The sequence below is a fragment of the Terrapene carolina genome, unplaced genomic scaffold (assembly GCF_002925995.2).
Source record: "Terrapene carolina triunguis isolate 2854851 unplaced genomic scaffold, T_m_triunguis-2.0 Scaffold58, whole genome shotgun sequence".
NCBI lineage: Eukaryota > Metazoa > Chordata > Testudines > Emydidae > Terrapene > Terrapene triunguis.
The window spans coordinates 79588785-79610217 of NW_020664409.1; the positions used below are offsets into that span (position 1 = coordinate 79588785).

At 40.4% G+C, this 21433-nt stretch overlaps 1 protein-coding gene across 2 annotated transcripts in view; it reads right to left on the reverse strand.

Annotated features, from left to right (window-relative positions):
* The window catches only part of AZIN1 (antizyme inhibitor 1), a 54038-nt gene that overhangs the window by 9921 nt on the left and 22684 nt on the right, over positions 1-21433 (reverse strand). For both annotated transcript variants that reach the window (XM_024208940.2, XM_024208941.2), the window contains exons 3-7: positions 13378-13575; positions 10022-10195; positions 9340-9512; positions 4728-4862; positions 897-978 (exon numbers count right to left, since the gene is read on the reverse strand). In XM_024208940.2, the coding sequence (XP_024064708.1) occupies positions 897-978; positions 4728-4862; positions 9340-9512; positions 10022-10195; positions 13378-13479 (666 nt within the window). In that variant the 5' untranslated portion in view covers positions 13480-13575. The remainder of the gene's footprint in view (positions 1-896; positions 979-4727; positions 4863-9339; positions 9513-10021; positions 10196-13377; positions 13576-21433) is intronic.

Consider the following 21433-nt stretch of genomic DNA (forward strand, 5'->3'; position numbering starts at 1 on the left):
ATTATGTATAATATAAATGGCTGCATGGTGTGATAATGTAATGAAAGCCACTCTTGTAATGCATATGCACAAGGGGGCAGAGTTAAAACTGCTGTGGGAACTTCAACTGTCTTCCTTGTGTAATTAATCACATCAATAATTTTGCAATAATCACAGTAAGGTCATGATCTTGGATTTTGCTGAAGTCGAGCTTAAACTTTTCTTTCTCACTTAAAGTGAAGAGAAATATTTTCAATACAAAAATCTGTTTCCTTAACACAAGTAGTATACATTTATAGCCTAAAACAACAAATTAATTTACCAGTGTCAACAAGTCAGTTCCTTTTTGCCAAGAGGATCAGAGTTCTGTTCCTCCCCACCGCAAAACCCAATGACATAATTATATACGGCAACATAAGGAAGGCAGCCACATGCATTGTTCAGTTGGTAGTGATTTCATCTCATGCAGAGAAAACAAAACCTGTTCACTGGTCTTGGTAGATAAACATTTTAGTTTACTTTTACAATGTATTCTTAACTTAGAAAGCTAAGTTAAGAAAGCTTAACTTAGAAAGAATTTACAATAAATTCTTAACTGTATTCTGCTCGAGTTGAGATCTTGGACTTTAAAAAAAACCACCACCACCACAAAACAAAACAAAAACACCACCACCCATTGGCCCTTAATTAAAATTATAAAATACAATCCGTTTTAGTGGAAGATTTTATTTGTCTCACATTAAATATTCAGTAAGGTCTATAATTTACTATTCAGTTGTGTGTAATCATTCTGTTATTTGAAGGGTCCTTATCAGACTAGCAATACACATTTTAGGAAAGAATTTTTCTTATCTCCATTAGCGAGAATATAGTAGGATGACTCCTCTATTAAATCGTATGTTAGCATATTTACTTACAGCCATGTCAAACACACACCGAGCATCAGCTATAGCATGAATGTACACTTGAGGTTCCTTGCAAGAGCTTGAAATGTGAAATCTAAAAGAAATGAAATATAATAAATACACAAACCTACAACCTGCATTAACAACAGAACATTGGTATATCTAGACCAATAGGGACGTATAGCAGATCACTCAAGGGAATTTGACAAACGAAGTAATGTTTTGACAGTACACACGTATTTATAGTAGTAGAAATGCATGTATATTCCATGCATAGGTGATTAAGGTTTTATTTGTTTACGAGAAATTTATGCAATAGGAAGAGACCTCAAAACATCTTTGCTTTCCTTCTAGCCCATTTGCACACACAAGACAAATTTGTATAGCACAATTTAAGAATGTCTAACAATGGCTTCATTCTAATCTTTTAAAAAAAGGAAATTTGAGTGTCAGTGTTTTCAAGATATGACAGTTAAAGTTGCCTAAGGGCAAGTCCATAGAAATAGTTTATTGAAAGAGGTTTATAAAGAAAAATAGGCTCAGTAGTGAGATAGCATCTGAGAACCAGTTACAGAAAATACTCCAAAAACAGTCCTAGCACCTCCCTACTCACAGTGTCCATATCAGTTTTGATTTTTTTAAAAACAGAATTTTAGGTTTGGAGAATTAAAACTTTTGTAATGCATGTTTATAGAACTGTACAAATGACCAGAGGGACACAGTAAAACAGTAGATATTATAACAATTGGGAACAGTTATTCCCAATTATCCTCTTTATGATTATTTTCATTGTAGACCAGATTGTGGACTAGACAGACTGATGGCACAGATGAGATGGGGTAATTCAAAACAGGTGAACAGAAAACATTAGCTAGGAAACAAGAGTCTAAGAACAGATCAGTCAAACCAGTCATTTTCTCATATCTAAAACTACAGACATAAAAGGAATAGAGCACAGTTTAAGCCAGAAGTCTGGTCTCGAAATCTAAGATCACTATCTTGCGATGACACAAGAAAATAAACATTTTCATCCTGGAAATTTAAAATATTGTGACACCATGTTTATTCAGAAAAATTGTTCCTTGTGCCCACTCACTAGCACAGGGCCTTTTAAAAGTGACCTAGTGCTTATGAACTTTGTTGTTCTGACACCCCAGAAGAATGATGAGGTCTTATTTATGTACAGAACACAAAAATATAAATACAACTGTGAAGGTATACATTTCCTTTATAAAAATATATCCATATGGACACAAGGGATGAGAAGGTAATTCAGTTTCCATGGTTATGCAGTCTAGACCACTCTGCTCAGGCTTCCAACAAAGTGCCAATTAAGAGGGTGACTCTTGTCCAAGGGAACTAGATGAAGACCAATTCATTTTACATCTTGTATGTTTCAAGCCCCTATAATATAAAGCTTCGGCGCTTGTGAAAAACACTAACTCTGCATCAGATAAGGTCAGAAAAGCCATTGGTCGCTTCTGATCACTACTAACTTGGGTAAGAACCAATCTAGAGGTGAAAGGCTCTGTATCCCATTATCAATCCACTTGAGTCATTCAACCTCTAACATGTGCATACTTCTTTGATATGCAACATGTATTCACTCAGTATTCTATAAGCTGTTTTGCATTTTGTACCGTTTTTTATTTATAAAACAGATGACCCGTAGCTAGAAGAAAAAGCTCACCACAACCAAATGATGGGAAGGAGAAAGAGTAGAATGTAAGTTTGAACTAAAATGGATAGAGTATTTTAACATATTTTAGAGCCCAATCCTGCACTGCCACAAGGATGGACTAAGCGTTCTTTTCCAGATTATTTGGACAAACATCTGAAAGAGGGAAGGAGACAATGAAGGCACAAACTCAGAGTCAGCTATATTTTCTGCCTCTTTTTGGACCCTTGTGAGCCATGTGGCCCCACTGATTTTCATTTCTAAAATTAAGTTAGAACAGTTTTAGACAAACTGATTTAACCCTGTGTGCTGACAATTTGTATTCTCTTCTCATCCTTAGTGCTAAGTAAGCTCAGCCACAATATGACGGTTACTGAAGTGACAAAAATTAGACCGATTAAGCTACTGATACCTCATCCAGAGTCTAAGTCTTCATTGTGACAGACACGATGGATCAATTTAAATCAATTTTCATCCTGTTTTGCATTTGTACATTTTAGTTATTTTTCTAAAGAAAGGGTGATTCTCATTGGTTGGTTAAATTTGGTATTTCTTTTTGCTAACCAGGATGATACATTATCTATAAACATTATTTCAAAGCAATTATATAGCTTACATACATTTATTCAGATTTTTGCATTTTATTATGTTAGAAAATGGTGAATGATGCAGTTCTAGATGGTTTACTAGATTAATATTTTTACTTCTGATGTTTGTCAAACTACATTTCAATGGAAATTGGAATTCAATTAAAAATGCACAAAACTTTTTAAAATTAGTTAAAAATACCTTAAGTGTGCTGGATACATAAAGTTTATCAAAACATATTTTGCATTTAAAACAGATTTATAAACAAAGGAAGTATCTGCAGTTAGCGAACTGAATTGTTTCTGGTCATGTCCTTCAGGATTTAGAAGTAGTTCATCTCATCTTCAGACACCTCCTCATTTTTGTATATTGGAAGAGCAGAAGCAGCTTCTCTGCTTTTTCAGCTCCCAATTGGTTTCTCAAATTTGAATGAATGAGTCATTAAACTGAACTAACTGAATAAATTGAAATGAAGAAAATATTATCTCTGTACTTGCAGAAGCAGCTAATGCTGTCAAAAGCTGGTTCCGCATTTCAACACACTCTGGTTCCAGGTGCTTAGCCAATGACTTCCATCAGTTCAGTGCTTTGACTTTCTTTAAAGCTATGGCAGCAAACATATACTGTTTGAATACTTTTTTATTTAAATTTTAATACTTTTAAGAGATTATAGTAAGTTTAGGCATTAACATATGTTGCCAACTTCAATTTTAAATAGGTTCATTTATTTAAAAAGAAAAATGTATTTAATTTAAAAAATCCAATGTGTTTAGGTTAAAAAAAAAAATAGATTTTTTTAACCCACCCCGGTGACTGATAAAGGAATATTCCTCTTATTTTGACTGTTTCCTTAATCTATCAAACATGTTCATTAGTGTTCCACAAGTTTTTGCAGCAGTTGAAAGCATACAGACAATTTGTGCATCAATTTTTGATCAGTGTGATATGAGAATTTTTCATCTTTGTGTATCTAGCTTACTCTAGATTTAAGTACCACAGGTCACTCAGTTTAGGAAGACTAAAAACACTTCAAGAAGATCCTCTGCCATCTACAGGTCAAAAACTAAAATTACTAGAACTCTGAACTTGAAGTGATTACTATGGACATCATTAAAAACTTTTCATAGTTAAATCTTACAGCATTATCTCACCCAGTATCTGTACTGATTTTCCCACACTGACCTACTGCCTTTTATCAGTCCAACTGTTCATTTTTCTATGCAGAGTTAGACAGATAAAAGCCAATCACTGGAAAGCACAAGAGCAAGAGTAGGGAAGTCAGTGGCTGAAACGCTCTAGCAGTTTTTCTGACTACAGCAAAATGGATTTCACATATCCACTTTGGGTTGCCTTAACATCAGTGACACTTTTTGTAGCTCAAATGCAATTACTTTTCTGTTTCATACTGATTTGAATGCATAAGTGTCACCAAAAATTCTCAAATGATGCAACTGGATTTTATATTGTTCCCTATAAGGGAAGGAGAATAAACTGGCACAATAAAAAATTTGAGTTAAATCTAAGTTTGAGTATTTAATATTACACATAAAAGGGAAAAAAATGAAAAAGCTACTCACTTAACACCAACTATTTGGACTTCAAGCTCCTTAGCACATTCCATGAGGTGCCTACAGCTCTTCAGCATGGTGCCAAATTTCATGTTCATCTCCTCAGCTCCACTAATGTCTTCTGTGGCAATATGTAGTAAGAGCCTAAGAGAAGGGGAAGATGATTGGGGCACAGTTGGTTTACATCATCATCAGCACATGTGAAGCCTGAAGACTGTCAGAAGTATGTTGATTATGTTGTCAATACTCCAGCTCCATCGATGGACGAGTCAAGTGAGCCTAATAAAAACAATCCTGTACAGAGAAAAAACTAGCAATTAGGGGCTAAAACATGGAGCCAACAAGGAAAAGGGATTTGGAAATGCAGCAACTAAGACTCTGTTGTAGCAGCAAGAGTCTGTTGGGTGCTGTAATAAAGAAAGGGTTACCTTCTCATAAGGAGTGCTTGCTCATAAACTGCTCTTTAGTGACAATGGGATTGCTTCTCTCCAGCCCTTTCCTCCTGGCTGGCAGGAGGAAGAGTGCCCTGGGATTCCCTTTGGAGCCTGCTGTGTTTATCTTTTTACATCAGCCTTGTCTAGTAGAAGTCTGATACATGTAGAGACCCCTCCCAACCCCCCTACTCCACTGGCAGTTGGACTGGGTGCAAGGGGTGTTCCATTCCCTCCCCCATTACTTCCTCGTTGCCTGCGAGAAGGAGGCTGCTGTCGGAGTGCCATTTCTCCTCCTCCAATGGGTCTCACATATCATAGCTAGAAGACCTATTAACTCAGTCTTTGGCTAGAGCTGGGGGTGGCTAATTTCTTGTGGCTTCGTGAGCTGAGTCTCATTAATTGATATTTAATCAGTCTTGTTATGCTTTAATTACTATGGAGTGGTAATTTGATAAGACATGCCTATCAAAACCAGAGTGTACAAACACAAGATTATATTAATACAAACTCACTCAACGTCAGCTAAAAGGGTCAATGACTCCATTTTCAATCCCAAGTGAGAAACACCATCAAACATAAAAAGCCGCATTTTGCACTAGCTGAAGGTTGACTGGTGAAGTCCAAGCACCCCATGCAGAGTGAACTGCAGTAATCCAATCTGGAGATGAAAAAGGCATGGATAACTGGCAAGTTCTGCATCTGAAAGGAAAGATCACAGTCTCCTTGCCAAGCAAAGATAAGCACACTGTTGGCTACTACCAGTGATGTGATAATCTAGCAACTGCCAAAAATTTAATAGAATCCTCAAATTGCAAACATTTACGAAAGACAGTTTAAAGGGGTATGCCTGAGGGGGGAAATCTAACTTCCATTTCTTCCACGTGTGCCCTTCAGCATCCTTGCTCATCATTTATGCCATTTGTTACTGCTGGCATTTCACTCATTTTGGATAAAGTAGACTGGCCAGTTTCATTTCCTGGTTCTCTTTCACCAGCACAAACACGTAAATGATTTTAAAAAAAAAATTTCTGTGATCAAAATTAAACAATTTTAGTTATACAATGTTCTGTAATAACATTTGGACAAACCTATATATTGGGCCTAGTTATTTGACAAAATCAAATCCTTTGAATTCACCATATGAAAACACCAAAAATATATCTATTTCTGCACACTACAGGTTATGTAGCACCAAGGTTAGTCTGAAAACATTTGTTAACCAAGACTACATATGCCATACTGAACTGACAAGTTTTCATGACAGCATTATAAAGCATCAGTAAAGATTTTCTAGCAAAAACAACTGTACAAGATAAAAGAAAACTACTTTACCTTGTAATTTTGCTCTTCTCAAAATATCTTGCAGGATTCTCACGCCTGGGTCTCAGCTGGCTAAAGTGAGGCTGGAGGAAGTCTAAGATCTTGGTGCTTTTTGGCCCTTAAAGGCAATGGTAGTGGGTAGGAGCATGATCCATCTTTCCCTACTGGAGGTCACATGACACCCTGAGCATAATTACTGCCCTTGGATTCTTTCAGTCAATTCCAGATTTTAGCAAAATGTGAAGGCTCCGCAAAGAAAAATTAGCCAATCACAAAACAAAAATGATTAGAAAAAAAGAATGCCTCAGAAGGCTGAATAGTAAAAGCATCAAAATCTGAGAAACCAACACTTCAAAAAAGTTCCTCTCCAAACATCGATGGAGATGGATGAAAATCTTCAGAGAAGAATTTCAATTTTCTGTGCAGGATTCTCTCCAGGAATGCAAGTAATTAGAGTCACATGACTGGAACTGGCAGCAAGTCAATGCAAAAAATATGGAATTATTTTTGAAGTACATAAAGAAGGTATAAGATACCTCCCAAAAGGAAAACCAGGCTTATCACTTCAGACTGTAGAACAGTCTGTAGGACAAACACAAGGACTTTAAAAGTTTAGCCAACTCAGGTGAAATCCAGAAAGAAATAAAACTATGTGGTAAGAGAATTTGGACTCAAGTTCTACAGGATTTATACTCCAAAATGGGATTTCTTCCTATATGCTGAATCTAAGCAACTGCTTTGTAAATGCATGGAGCAAGTATCATGTAGCAGTCTTGTAGACTGCTAGAAACATCCATGAGGAAGACAGCACAAGCCACTTTGACTCTGATTGAATGATTCTTTAACATGGCCTTCTAGTTTACAAAGGCTTTCACATACACATGCTAGCTACTATCACCCACATCAAAGGCTGTCCGCACCAGATGCCAGCCCAGGTCCATGACCTCCTGCACTAAGATTATTTATTTACCTTAAAGACTCCAAGGATTTTCTCATAAGAAATGGACTGAACTAGGGCAGAGGCCTTTTTCAAAAGTCAGTCTGTCCTTTGACTGTGAAGAACTGATATTTCATAATGCAAAAGGATCCAACTGTGGACTAGTAAACCTTTGTCCAAAAGAATCTTAGCACTGAAGCTCAGGATCACAATGAACAGTCTTTGCTCCAGCCATGGCCACCTCAACCACAAGCTCATGAGGGGATGGGGCAGGGCAGAGAGAGGGGAAACTTAACAGAAATACACTTCTTGACTGTCTGACAGGGCAGTCTGGGCAGCCTGTTGCTTCTTCACCAGCTGGACCCAAAGAGAGTGCAATGGCACCACAACCCTACTGGATGGAGGTGAAAGTCTTGATTATAGCCTTTGAAGATTCCTGAACTGGCACTAACTCAAACTAGCCAACTTAGCCAGTTTTTCAAGAAACTGGAGGAAGCCAGATCCTCCCACAGTCTTGCTAATGTGCTGCTGCTCTGCAATGGAGATGTTTTTGCAATTAGTTGGTGGTCAGCTTATCTGATTCCAAATAGAAGCCATGTCATCCTGATCACCACCCTGCTCCCACTACAGTGATCTATTTAACAAGCTAATGGAGCATAAACAGTAGCACAGAAGTCATCTACACTACTTTTGTTAAGACCCTTCAATTGCATGAGGTACCTATGTCAAAGCCAATGCTTCATGCACCAACCAAACCAACTTAGTGTGGGTGTAGTATCTGTGCAGATGGTGCTCTGATTGTGTGAAGCGCCAGCAGGTCCCAATGCAGGGTGGGAAAGAAGCACTGAAGGTAGTACTGTAGCCTTTGAGACAGCCTGAGAGATAACCAGGAGGGACTTGGCAAGATCCCAAACAGTACTATCACAGAATCTCCCCAGATCCATCTCCAAGATGTGAACCTGAACAGAGTCAGGCGCTTTGGTAGTGATATGTCAGGGCACCTTGTTTCTTGGTGTTTCCTGTTGAAATTTACATGGAAGCAACGCCTTGTTAACCAACATGAAGCACAGTACTATTCACTTCAAGTACTGACTCCCTGTGACTTGGGAGTGTCGGAGAAAAACTCTCTTCTTCCACAGGGAGGCTCAGACCATAGTCAAGCCCCCAGCTATGAATGGGGATGATACAAGATGCTCTGAGGAAGCTCTCTCGCATTGGGTCTAGAGGGAAGTGGAATCTGTACCAATGTGGGTGGCACTAACAGAACTCCAGCACTCAGCAGCGGAAGCAGACTCAGGTTTATGATTGAGTGATTTCTCTTTGGAAGTACTCTAAGCCATGGCTGGGGTATCTCAAGAAGGGACTGAAGGCAATACCCATTACTCTTAATTCGCTAGTGACATCTGCAGGTGTATCTGACACCACTACACAACACACCCAAATCCCAGGCAGAAGATTCAATGTATGTGCTCATTTGTTGACAATTGAAGCCATTGGGAGTCAAGTAAATGGATGACATCCTGAAATAAAACACTGAAGCCATGCAAAGTAAGACTACTGGTAGATGAAGAGGAGCTGAGGCCCCAAGGCAGGCGCCAATGTACTGAAATTAAACTGCCAGAATACTGACGTGAAAGTTCGGCCCCCAAAGCCAAAGTTCCCCTCAGGTTTTTCTGAGCATGGGGAGTTCCACCTGTTATGCTAGGAAGCTGAGACCCAGAAGAGAAAATCCTGCAACAAAATATCTTTAGAGAAACACTGCTACACCAGAGCCAAGGTTGGACAAAATACATGCAAGTAAACTGCATTAAAAAACACACATGCTTCTCTTCCTTCCAGGTTTACAGACAACCCATACCACAGTCAAAGTTAAATTCCCACAGCAATAAGAGAAACTAAGATTTCTCTCTCTTTTCAATGCAACACTTACTTAGCACTTGGATGGTTACGTGCAATTTTCTTTAATTCACTTTCATTGTCACAAGTCAGGATGTTTACCCCAGTTTTCGCTGCATATTTTATCTGAGAAGCTTGCTTGCAAGGATTTGTATATATAATGTTTTCAGGAGCAATGCCCAAGTCTTGTACCAATGCCATTTCAGACTGAAAAACAAGACAGTATTAAAGTGTTAGACACATGACAAATGAGTTTCAGTAGTGAATTTATCTTCAATTTATGTGGGGATATACAGACATCCCCCGGGTCATGCAAACCTAATGCAAATCCGCACTTATGGAAAAAGTTCCGTAAGCTAGAAATAGGAGGGTTTTTGTTTTTTTGCGTAATGGTCGGTTATACATTTCCAACTTATGCAAAATTCGAGTTACGCAAGGCGTTCCAGAACGGAATGCTTGCGTAAGTCGGGGAGCATCTGTATAGCTCAAATAAGGTTTTCTTCTAGCTAAACTGTGTATTATAAGCTGCTTCAATAGTACAAAATGGAATTGCTATACTGAGTCATAATAAAGGGTTTACAGTTTAAGGCAAAGAATGTGTCCGCATGGTAACTAACACCAAGAGCAGAAGTTTTATATAGGACAGATTTAACAGACTCCAGGATAGAGAGAGGGTAATTTGACAGGCAAACAGGATATACAGAACAAACACTCACTTTACTAGAACATGCAAACCCAATTCCAAGAGCTGCCAGAATCTCAAGTACACCTGGAGTGGAATTGCATTTTACAGCGTAAAATGGTTTTACTGGTGCCATCACATTCTGCCATTGATTGTGTTTCTTCAGAAGCTTTCCAAGATCACCAACAAAAAATGCATTTTTTCCAGTCTATAAACAAAGGACAGTAGAAAAATAAAAATCACGTATCTATAATGGTGGACCTGAAGTCAAAGCAAACATATCCTATGAAGCACAAATATCTCATGTTTATTAGGTCAAAGAATGACTGGGAAGAATAGATTATATATTTTTTATTCTGCCATTGGCTTAATGTATGACCTTGGACAATTCATTTGACTTCTGTGCCAAAATTTACCCAATTTTAAAATGAAGGCAATACCTACTCCTTCAAAGAAGTTGTTAAAATTATTTACAGAATACTTTAAAATTCTTTGGATGAAAGGCCCTACCTTAAATGCCTAGTATTATGGCTTTTGCAAGATCTATATTTAAGGTAACAAAATATTTCCATTAAAAAAAAGTGCTTGTTTTTTAAAGAAGTCCTTAACTTTCCTGAGCGGGGGCAGGGCCATAGCATCACAGAAATGTAGGACTGGAAGGCACATCGATAGATCATCTAGTCCAGTTCCCCTGCACTGAGGCAGGATTAAGTATTTGTCATGACTAGGGCTCCGTGTCTGTCATGGAGGTCATGGAAGTCATGGATTCCATGACTTTCGTGACTTCTGCAGGGGCCAGGGTGGCTGACCCCAGAGCCACCGAAGCAGCTGGCTCTGGGGACAGCTATTCAGGTGGCCTCCAGGACAGCCACACCAGCCACTGCGGTCCGCTGGCCCCGGGCAGCGGTCCCCAGCCGGCCAGAGCCGCTGTGGTCCGCTGTCCCCGGGTGCCCCGCCTCAGCCACCACCTGGATGTTTCCCTTCCAGCAGCATCCCCCCCCCCAGCCTCAGCCACCCACCCAGATGCCCCCCCACACCCTCCAAGGTTTAATCACAAGTATTTTTAATAAAAGTCATGGACAGGTCATGGGCCGTGAATTTTTGTTTATTGCCTGTGACCTGTCCATAACTTTTACTAAAAATACCCGTGACTAAACCGTAGCCTTAATCATGACCATCCCTGGCAGGTCTTTGTCTATCCTGATCGTAAAAACATCTAGTGATGGAGATTCCACAACTTTCCTAGGTAATTTGTTCCAGTGCTTAACTACCCTTACAATTAGAAAATTTTTCCTAATGTCTAATATACGTCTGCCTTTCTGCAATTCAAGCCCATTACTTCTTGACCTGCCTTCTGTGGATAAGGAGAACAATTTATCACCCTCTTCTTTGTAACAACATTTTACATACTTGAAAACTTATGTCCCCCCTCAGTCTTCTCTTGACTAAACAAATCCTATTTTTTCAACCTTTCCTTGTAGGTCAAGTTTTTTAGACCTTCAATCATTTTTGTTGCTCTCCTCTGGACTTTCTCCAATTTATCCACATCTTTCCTGTGGAGGCCTTTGCTGAGCAATTTAGTGCTGAGCAGTGTACTCCAACTGAGACCATAGTGGAAGAATTACTTCTCATGTCTTGCTTACAACACTCCTGCTACTATGTCCGAGAGTGATGTTCACTTTTTTTTGTAACAATATTACAATGTTGACTCATATTTAGTTTGTGATCCACTATAACCCCCAGATCTTATTCTACAGTACTCCTTCCTAGGCAGTCATTTCCCATTTTGTATTTGTGCAATTGATTATTCCTTCCTAACTGTAGTACTTTGCACTTGTCCTTACTGAATTTCATCCTATTTTTTCAGACCATTCTTCAATTTATCAAGGTCATTTTGAATTCTAATCCTATCCTCCAAAGTGCTTGCAACCCCTCCCAGCTTGGTATCGTCTGCAAACTTTATAAGTGTACTCTCTATGCCACTAGGCAAATTTATGAAGATACTGACTAGAACTGAACCCAGGACAGATCCCTCCTGCACCCCACTTGATATGCCTTTCCAGCTTCAGTATGAACCATTGATAGCTACTCTCAGAGTACGATTTTCCAACCAGTTGTGCACCCATCTTATAGTAGGTTCGTCACTAGGCTATATTTCCCTAGTTTGCTTAAGAAGAGTTCATGTGAGATAGTATCAAGTCTTACTAAAGTCGAGATATGACATTTACTGCTTCCCCCCTCCACAAACCCTGTTACCCTGTCAGAGAAGGATATTAGGTTGGTTTGACATGATTTGAGGGTTCTTTCCCCCATCTATCTGAGGCATCAAGATTATAATTACAATTCTATACAAGAGTCTATACTAAAAGTACATTAAGGTTCTAAAGTCAAGCACTCAAAAGTTAGGAAAATGCCAGGTCACCTGTGCAACCTGGTTAACTCTTAGGTATGGCATATTAAAGAACAGGGGTTGTATTCTGAGCTCTGCCACAGATGGCCTTGTGCAACCCTTCCATTACCCCTTTATGCTGTTTGCCTGCTTCTTAAGATAGGGGTGAGAGACCTTGCTCAATAAAAAAGTCTGACATCACAGAATTAATAAAACCAGTCAGTAAAAGATCCAAGCCTAGAACTCATGGTCTCCTCCTGGCTCCCAGTGCAGCATACCTTCCTCTAGGCTGAAAGAGTAGCTGCTGTTGTTCCCCCACCCCACCCCCTCTGTTCCTAGCATGTAGGAGGCTCGTTGGGAACTGGGAGCATAAACAGTGCACTTAGCATATGCAGAGAAGAGCTCTGTGGAACTAGTGGGGGTACTCAGTGCAGATGGAATATAGAAATTTTTAACAGGAAGACCCAAACAATCTCTGAGCATGTGCAAATGATTCCTTTCAGAAGCTTATGAATCAGCCAACTCTGGGCAAATTTTCATGGGGGCAGTAAAACACACTTCTCTAACCCCAGCACTATCTACTGGCCAAACTTCAGGTCGCTGCTCCAAATCCCATAGATGCTAAAGCTCTTCATAGGAACAGCTGGATAATTTTATTTATTTAACATTGGCGAAGATATTTCCCCCACAACCTCATTTTTGGAAGTGGCTGACCAGTTTTTGCTCAAACATTGCCAACAAAATTCAGCGAGGCAGAGAGCAAACATGGAAAATTTCAGCCCAAATGGTTAAAATTTGGCAAAGTTATAAGCAATTGGAAAGGGGTTTATAATTAAAAATGTTAGGCAACCTTAACTGTATGTGTCATTGCCATCTTGCCTACAATACACTTGCTAGTCAGACTTAATTTGAGACTAGGAATTGAAGAATTTAAATACTAGCAAATTATAAATGAAAATTAATTCAGTTAGACTAGAAGGGCTTGGATATCAAATACTTACAAGTGTATGTTCATAAACATAGTTGTCAATAACATCTCCAAGAGTTGCTCCTTCATCCAGCAGGCCAATGGAGTAGTTTGCATCCTCAAGAAATCCTTTCATCTCAGCCGTATTCCGCAAAGCCGACAGTCATAAACCAAGAAACACAAGGGACAGGCCGCCAAGCCTTAGATCCGGGTCCTTAAATTATGCAACAAACTGCACAACAGGAAAAAAATGGTAAAATAAACAGTTGATAAACAGCACTCATCATTCCCCAACGCTTCTATTTAAATTTACAAAGGACCTTCCATTTTTGTTGTGCTGCAAATAAGACAAGACACTTGTTAAATGAAGCTTTCTGCTCTGCTCCCTTCACTTACCTTGGATCAAGAGATCGTGAGTCCTGCACAAAGATACACAATTTTACTAATTCTTGGAGTAAAATAGAATAAAACTGCCTTAAACTGATGCTAAACTTTGAGATGAGTCAACTGTCATTTTCTACTAGAAAGGCACTACCCTTACTGCTATTCAAATGGCTGAAATAGTTCATATGAAAGTCCTGTTCTTGGTAAGGGTCTCAGGCTGGACACATTTATTTGTGTTTTGCAACAGGGATTCAAAATGTACTGCTCTGGATTATACAAATGATTAAAAATACTCATAGATAAACCATAAACCCAAAACATGGGTGGGTGGAAGCTTGTTTGCAGTATTGTTGTAGCCATGTTGGTCCCAGGATATTAGAGACAAGTTGGGTGAGGTAATCTCTTTTATTGGGCCAACTTCTGTTGGTGAAAAAGACAAGCTTTTGATCTGTGCAGAGCTGTGTGTGCCTTGAAAGTATGTCTCTTTCATCAACAGAAGTTGGTCCAATAAAATATATTACCTCATCCACCTTGTGTGTGGAAGCATAGTTCAACATCCTGAGTGCCATCAGCACTGGATGTTCTTTATTGTCTTAATAGCTGCAACTTCTGTGTTATTCCTTATGTTTGGAGACAGATGTGTATACCAAGGCTTTCAACAGTATGCTTCTTGCTGAGGCCTGGTCTAAAGGAGAAAATTAGCTTGGTATAACTATGTTGCTCATGGGCATGAAAAATCCATAATCCTGAGCAATGCAGTTAAACCAACCTAACCACTGGTGTAGAAAACGCTAGGTCAATGGGAGAATCCTGGCAACTGCCTCTTGGGGAGGTGGAGTATCTACACTGACAGAACCCCTCCCATCGGCATAGGTAGCGTCCTCACTGAAGTGCTACAGCAGTGCTACTGCAGCGTTTTAAGTGTAGACAAGCCCTTATTTGTAGACGCCTTATCTGCAAAGAAGCCTTGAGTCTATTGGAAACATGCTAGCATTGAGATTTGTTAGGCTGTTCTTATATTTTCCGTTCACAGTTTTGTTTTGAATTTATAAAATACAAATGCATACCCATTTTATGCATATATTAAATCCAGGATGGAAAAAATACTTGACTTTGTGCCACTCTAACTTTATATACTGTCTTTCACATCTCTATTTCAGAAGAGCTAAAGACATCAATAGAATGGAGATAAGATCAGTGAAAAGCAGTTATTTAAGAAGCTTTGAAACTGTATAAGAGCTATAACTGCATGTTTTAAAGCTCATTTGTTGTGTTTGCTATGGTGAGATTACTAGTGATAGACTTCAAAATAAATCGCTGATGTAAGAAACATGCAAATATATGTATTTCTAAATATATTCATAGCCAAGTTTCAATTCATTTGTCTTGTTTAATAATAAAGTCTGTATTGACAGTTAAAAGTTTTTTTCTGAACAAGGTGCATCAATTCAATTTAACAGAGTGACAATTTGGCTCAAGAAGGGCCCTGAATAACTAAAACATTTTTTATTAAATATACGCAATGTATTAATATGGGGGTATGTGACATAAGGCCAAGTAATTTCACATAAAAATGTGCACATGGCTGAGAACTACCAATTGCTGACTGGATCATTCCATCAGTTTTACTTGCTTAATAGGCTGAACTCGTTTAATCCTGCTTAAAACAAGTTCTGTTAGAACCCTTTGAGATTTTAAAGATTAACTGTCCAGATCCCAGACTGGAGCTTATAAAAATTGTCTAGCTACCATTTTTACATAAACATTGTGGATATTCCCCAAAATCTCTGGTTGAAGATGTCACACTGATTAGGAAAAAGCTGTGAGCTTACTAGAAAGATGTGCTACTTTGCTTTGAAATAAAAGCTTTGTAGATTTTAACAACAGTTCTGGGAATAATTGTACAGAAGCTGCAATAACCAAATGAAAAGAACCCATTGTTTCAAAGATCAGCATTTTCCTATATTTGGGGTCCTAAGTAAAGCACAAAAAGCTATATTTCTATCAAGGGGTTAAAAATAACCCAAACCACCACAAAACATGGCTGAGTTTCCAAAAGTTAGTAAGATAACTAGGACTTCAGATGGCGTGAAGACCACTGTACTATTCATGGGGGAATTCTGCACCACTGCACATGCGCAGAATTCACGTCCCCGCAGATTTCTTTGCTTCCCTGATGAAAAATGACTCTCTGATGGGGAAGCAACAGGAATCCGCAAAAGTCGTCATGTTCCACTTCCCAGCAGCGTGGGTGTGTTGTTCTGCGTGCCCAGAGCAGCCAGCTGAGAGGTAAATCTGGGGGCGGGGGGGTGGGGGGTTGGGATGCTCCAGCCAGTGGCTCCTACCCTGTGCCAGGCTCAGCTGTTAATCCTGGCTTGGGAGGATGGGACTTCCTCTTCCCCTGCAAGGAGCAGCCAGGGCTGGGTCAGACCCACCCCCACACCTCCCACCTCCCCGCTTCTCAGTCCAAGAGGGGAAGCGTCACTGTATAGGGAGCTGCTCCCCCATCCGCCCAACCCCCATGCATCCAGGACACCCCCCCCAATCCATATCCCCCCCCCAGAGCCCCCTGCACCCAAACCCCCACCCTAATGAGCCTCACATTCTGCAGCTGGAGCCCCCCTGCACCCAAGCCCATGCCCACTCAGCATCTGGACCCTCACCCCTGCATCCAAACTGCCCCTACACTCAAAGCCCCACTCTGACAAACTCCACCCCAGATCTGCATCCAGATCCCCCGACACCTAGAACCCCCACCAAGACACCTGCACCCCCTCACACTTGCATCCAGCTGGGCTGAGTCTTCCTGCCTACCCCTAGCTCACCTGGCATGGAGGGGCAGGGACTCGGGGTGTTTCTGGGGCAGGCCTGGCCCTTGTGCTGTGTCAGAGGTGGTGCAGCCTCACCACCAAAGTCCATGTCCTAGTGAGGAGGGGACAGGGCTGCAGGGTGATCTCCCATCTCCGTGCTGTCAGTAGCCTGTGCTCCCCAATGCCATATTGGAGCCATCACATTTATTTATTGACAAATAACATTTACAGAATTTTAAAATACTGTGTGCAGAATTTTTATTTTTTTGGCACAGAATTCTCTCAGGAGTACACTGTACTAACCCCTTCACCCTTTCCCCCAAAAGGATACTCAGAAATGAAATGTAAAACTAATTTAGTTAATCCTGTTTAGTACGGTTATGAAAAACAATACTGCTGGTATCTCAGGCCATCTTTGAGATGGACAACTAATATGCAATTCTACTTCGCATTTTAATCTGGTGTATGGAAACAAATCCTGGGGCCTTGACTCATTTTAAAACTATATGGTCAGAAAAGTGCCTTAAAAAAACTGTACATTCTTATCTGGCATACCTGCCCTTGTACATCTAGCTTATCTGAGAAGTGTACTTTCGAGAGGCCTGCAGGGCCAAAACAACTCCAGCAGAGGGAGATGGATCCCCTGATTAGCATCAACAGAATTATTTACAAAGTTCTTAGCTGTAGAAACCTCACTACAAGTGATGTGAACCAGAAAGACAGTGGAGATGTCTATCAGATCAGGTTGAGTTTGTATGTTTGGCAATTAAAAATTTACTTTTAACCTCAGCACATTTGGTTTGGAATCAGTGACACCAATATGGAACACCAGAGTACTGTTTACATAGCTACTATGCACAATGCAATAACATTTTAAACACTCCAGCAATATCCTGGACTTGACAGCTAGCCGGTGTCCTAGGGAGGAGCCCATGAACCCAATTTTCAGACCGCAGGCAGCAGTTACAACAAAACAACACTGGGAAGACTCTAGCTCAAATCTTCATTTTATTAAATTTGGTGTAGTTCTGGAATCTAGTCAGGGACTGATGGACAAAAGAGAGGACAAGTTATAACAGGAGTTAAAAAGATGGAAAATAAGCTCACTTCCGTTGCTGTCATTTCTTAATATACCTCTACCCCGATATAACGCTGTGCCAAAAAAAAAAAAAAAAAAAAAATCTTACTGCGTTGTAAGTGAAACCACGTTATATCGAACTTTCTTTGATCCGCCAGAATGCGTAGCATCACCCCCCCGGAGCACTGCTTTACATCTGAATTCGTGTTATATCGGGTAGCATTATATCGAGGTAGAGGTGTACTACCATTTAAGGCAAAACTAGTGTTTGACTGTTCAAGAGGTGTCCCTCTGTGTGTTCCACTGTAGGTGACTTCACAGCAGTATCCCCGATGGAGGGCTGGGACTTTGGAGTGGAGTCTGTTACTACAGAGTACTGTGGAGTCCAAGATGACATCAAAGGCCAAATCTCCAGTGATTGCATACTGTTCTGTGAAAGTGTGGACAGAGGCCCAAGTCGCACTTCTGCAGATTTCCAAAATAAGGACATTTTTAAGGAATGCCACCACGATAGAAATTGTGGAGTGCATAAGGATTCCGGACCGAGGCAACAGTTTGCGCCCCTGATAACAGTGATTAATGCAACCCGAAACCCATTTGGATAGTCTGAGCTAATATGCACATTGGAAGACAATCCCAACTATACACATAAAATGATGGGGTCTAAATTAGCTGTTACCACTCAGGAAAGATCTTTGAGTCATTGTGGATAGTTCTCTGAAAACATCCACCCAATGTACAGCAGCTGTCAAAAAAGTGAACAGAGTGTTGGGAATCATTAAGAAAGGGATAGATAATAAGACAAAATATCATATTGCCTCTATACAAATCCAAGAAGGTTGGTGGCGATTGGACATTAAAATAGTGAATGCCAGTGAAAATGAGGTAGGATCAGAGTCTAAAATAGGGAAAGAACAAGTTAAAAATTACTTCGACAAGTTAGAGGTCTTCAAATCACCAGGGCCTGATGATGCATCCTAGAATACTCAAGGAGCTGATGGAGGAGATATCTGAACCATTAGCAATCATCTTTGAAGAGTCACGGAAGATGGGAAACATTCCAGAAGACTGGAAAAGGGCCCTATATTTGCCCATCTATAAAAAGGGAAATAAGGACAACCTAGGGAATTACAGACCAGTCATCTTAACTTCTGTACTCAGAAAGACAATGGAGCAAATAATTAAATCAATTTGCAAACACCTAGAAGACAATAAGGTGATAAGTAACAGCATGGATTTGTCAAGAACAAACCGTGTCAAACCAACCTGATAGCTTTCTTTGCCAGGGTAACAAGCCTTGTGGATAGAGGGGGGGAAAAATCGGTAGATGTGGTATATCTTGACTTTAGTAAGGCTTTTGATACTGTCTCGCATGACTTTCTCAAACAAAATTGGGAAATATAACCTAGATGGAGCCTCTATAAAGGTGGGTGCATAACTGGTTGGAAAATAATTCCCAGAGAGTAGTTATCAGGGGTTTACAGTCATGCTGGAAGGGCATAATGAGTGGGGTCCCGCAGAGATCGGTTCTGTTCAATATCTTCATCAATGATTTAGATAATGGCATAGAGAGTACACTTCTAAAGTTTGTGGACAATACCAAGCTGGGAGGGGTTGCAAGTGCTTTGGAGGATAGGATTAAAATTCAAAATGATCTGGACAAACTGGAGAAATGGTCTGAAGTAAACAGGATGAAATTCAATAAGGACAATGCAAAGTACTCCATTTAGGAAGGAACAATCAGTTGCACACATACAAAACGGGAAATGACTGCCTAGGAAGGAGTACTGCAGAAAGTGATCTGGGTGTCAGTGGATCACAAGCTAAATATGAGTCAACAGTGTAACACTGTTGCAAAAAATAATTCTGGGATGTATTAACAGGAGTATTGTAAGCAAGGCACGAGAAATAATTCTTCTGCTCTAATCCGCACTCATTAGGCCTCAGTATTTTGTCCAGTTCTGGGCACACATTTCAGGAAAGATGTGGACAAATTGGAGAAAGTCCAGAGAAGCGCAACAAAAATGATTAAAGGTCTAGAATACATGACCTATGAGGGAAGATTTCTCTTCTCCAGACTGACTGAGGGGGTACATGATAGTTTTCAAGTACATGAAAAGGTTGTTACAAAGAAGAGGGAGAAAAATTGTTGTTCTTAACCTCTGAGGATAGGACAAGAAGCAATGGGCTTAAATTGCAGCAAGGGCGGTTTAGGTTGGACATTAGGAAAAACTTCCTATCAGAATGGTTAAGCACTGGAATAAATTGCCTATGAAGGTGGTGGAATCTCAATCATTGGGGATTTTTAAGAGCAGGTTGGACAAACACCTGTCAGGGATGGTCTAGACAATACTTAGTCCTGCCTTGAGTGCAGGGGACTGGACTAGATGACCTCTCAAGGTCCCTTCCACTTCTATGATTTCTATGGTATGCCCACATCTTGAAATACTGCATGCAGATGTGGTCGACTCATCTCAAAGAGATATATTGGAATTGGAAAAGGTTCCAAAAATGGCAACAACAACAATTAGGGGTATGGAACTGGGACTTTTCAGCTTGGAAAAGAGACGACCGGGGGGGGGGGGGGCGCAGAGAAGAGAAGAAGAGATATGATTGAAGTCTATAAAATTAGGATTGGTGTAGAGAAGTACATAAGGAAGTGTTATTTACTCATAAAAGAAGAACTGAGGTCACCAAATGAAATTAATAGGCATCAGGTTTAAAACAAACGAAAGGAAGTATTTTTTCATACAATGCAGTCAACCTGTGGAACTCCTTGCCAGAGGATGTTGTGAAGTCCAAGACTAGAACAGTGTTCAAAAAAAGAACTAGATACGTTCATGGAGGATAGATCCATCAATGGCTATAGGATGGGCAGGGATGGTTCCCCTAGCCTCTGTTTGCCAGAAGCTGGGAATGAGCAACAGGGGATGGATCACTTGATTACCTGTTCTGTTCATTCCCTCTGGGGCACCTGGCATTGGCCACTGTCAAAGACAGGATCCTGGGCTAGATGGACCTTTGGTCTGACCCAGTATGGCTGCTCTTATGTTCTTATGGTATTGTGGAGCCTTTGGATCTTTCCGCAAGTGAAAGGAAGAGTTTAAAGGACTGGCGTCTCTAGATGGTGCGGCAGAGCTCATAGCACAGGCACCCTAATGTTTTTGGGTACTGTGCTTCGGAGCCGCTGGTACCAAGATGGTCGATCACACTACGGAACCCCTCTGGCTGGCCAACTCAGTTTGGGGGTTTGGAGCCCCTTTTTCCACAAGCTTTTATGGGGGGAAATCTGTTTTTCCACAATTCTACCCCCTTTGAAGTTGAAGGCTCTGGAGGTGATCCAGGGTCAGCACCAGAGCCCTCTGGAGGTTGAAGTGCCTTCTCCATAAGGAGGAGTTTTAACTTCAGCCCCTGGCTCTTGCAAGATGGCAGAGGGAGGCACCTCTTGAAGCTGGGAATGGCAGGGGAGGGGAGCGATCATACTCTAGCAGTAAGAAATGCAGAAGAAAGTTCTTTTCCTTTCTTCTCTCTCTCTTTTTTAATTTTAAAAAACTTAGTGTCTTCTAAATGCCCTGGGGGGGAGGGGGGGGGAGGAGAAGAGAGGAGAGAAATACCCCCAGACAGGGCAGGGAAACTGAAGTTTTTTTTCCTTCCTTCCTTTTTTTTTTTTAAAAATCCCAATGGGGTAAAAAGGAAACATTAACTGTTAAGGAAAACAAAAACAACTACTACTTATGCTAATAACAGATAAGAAAGGGACAACTGTTCGCTGAGGCCAAAGGCTGGCAAGAAGGAACTGGGGCCCCACTGGGGGGTGT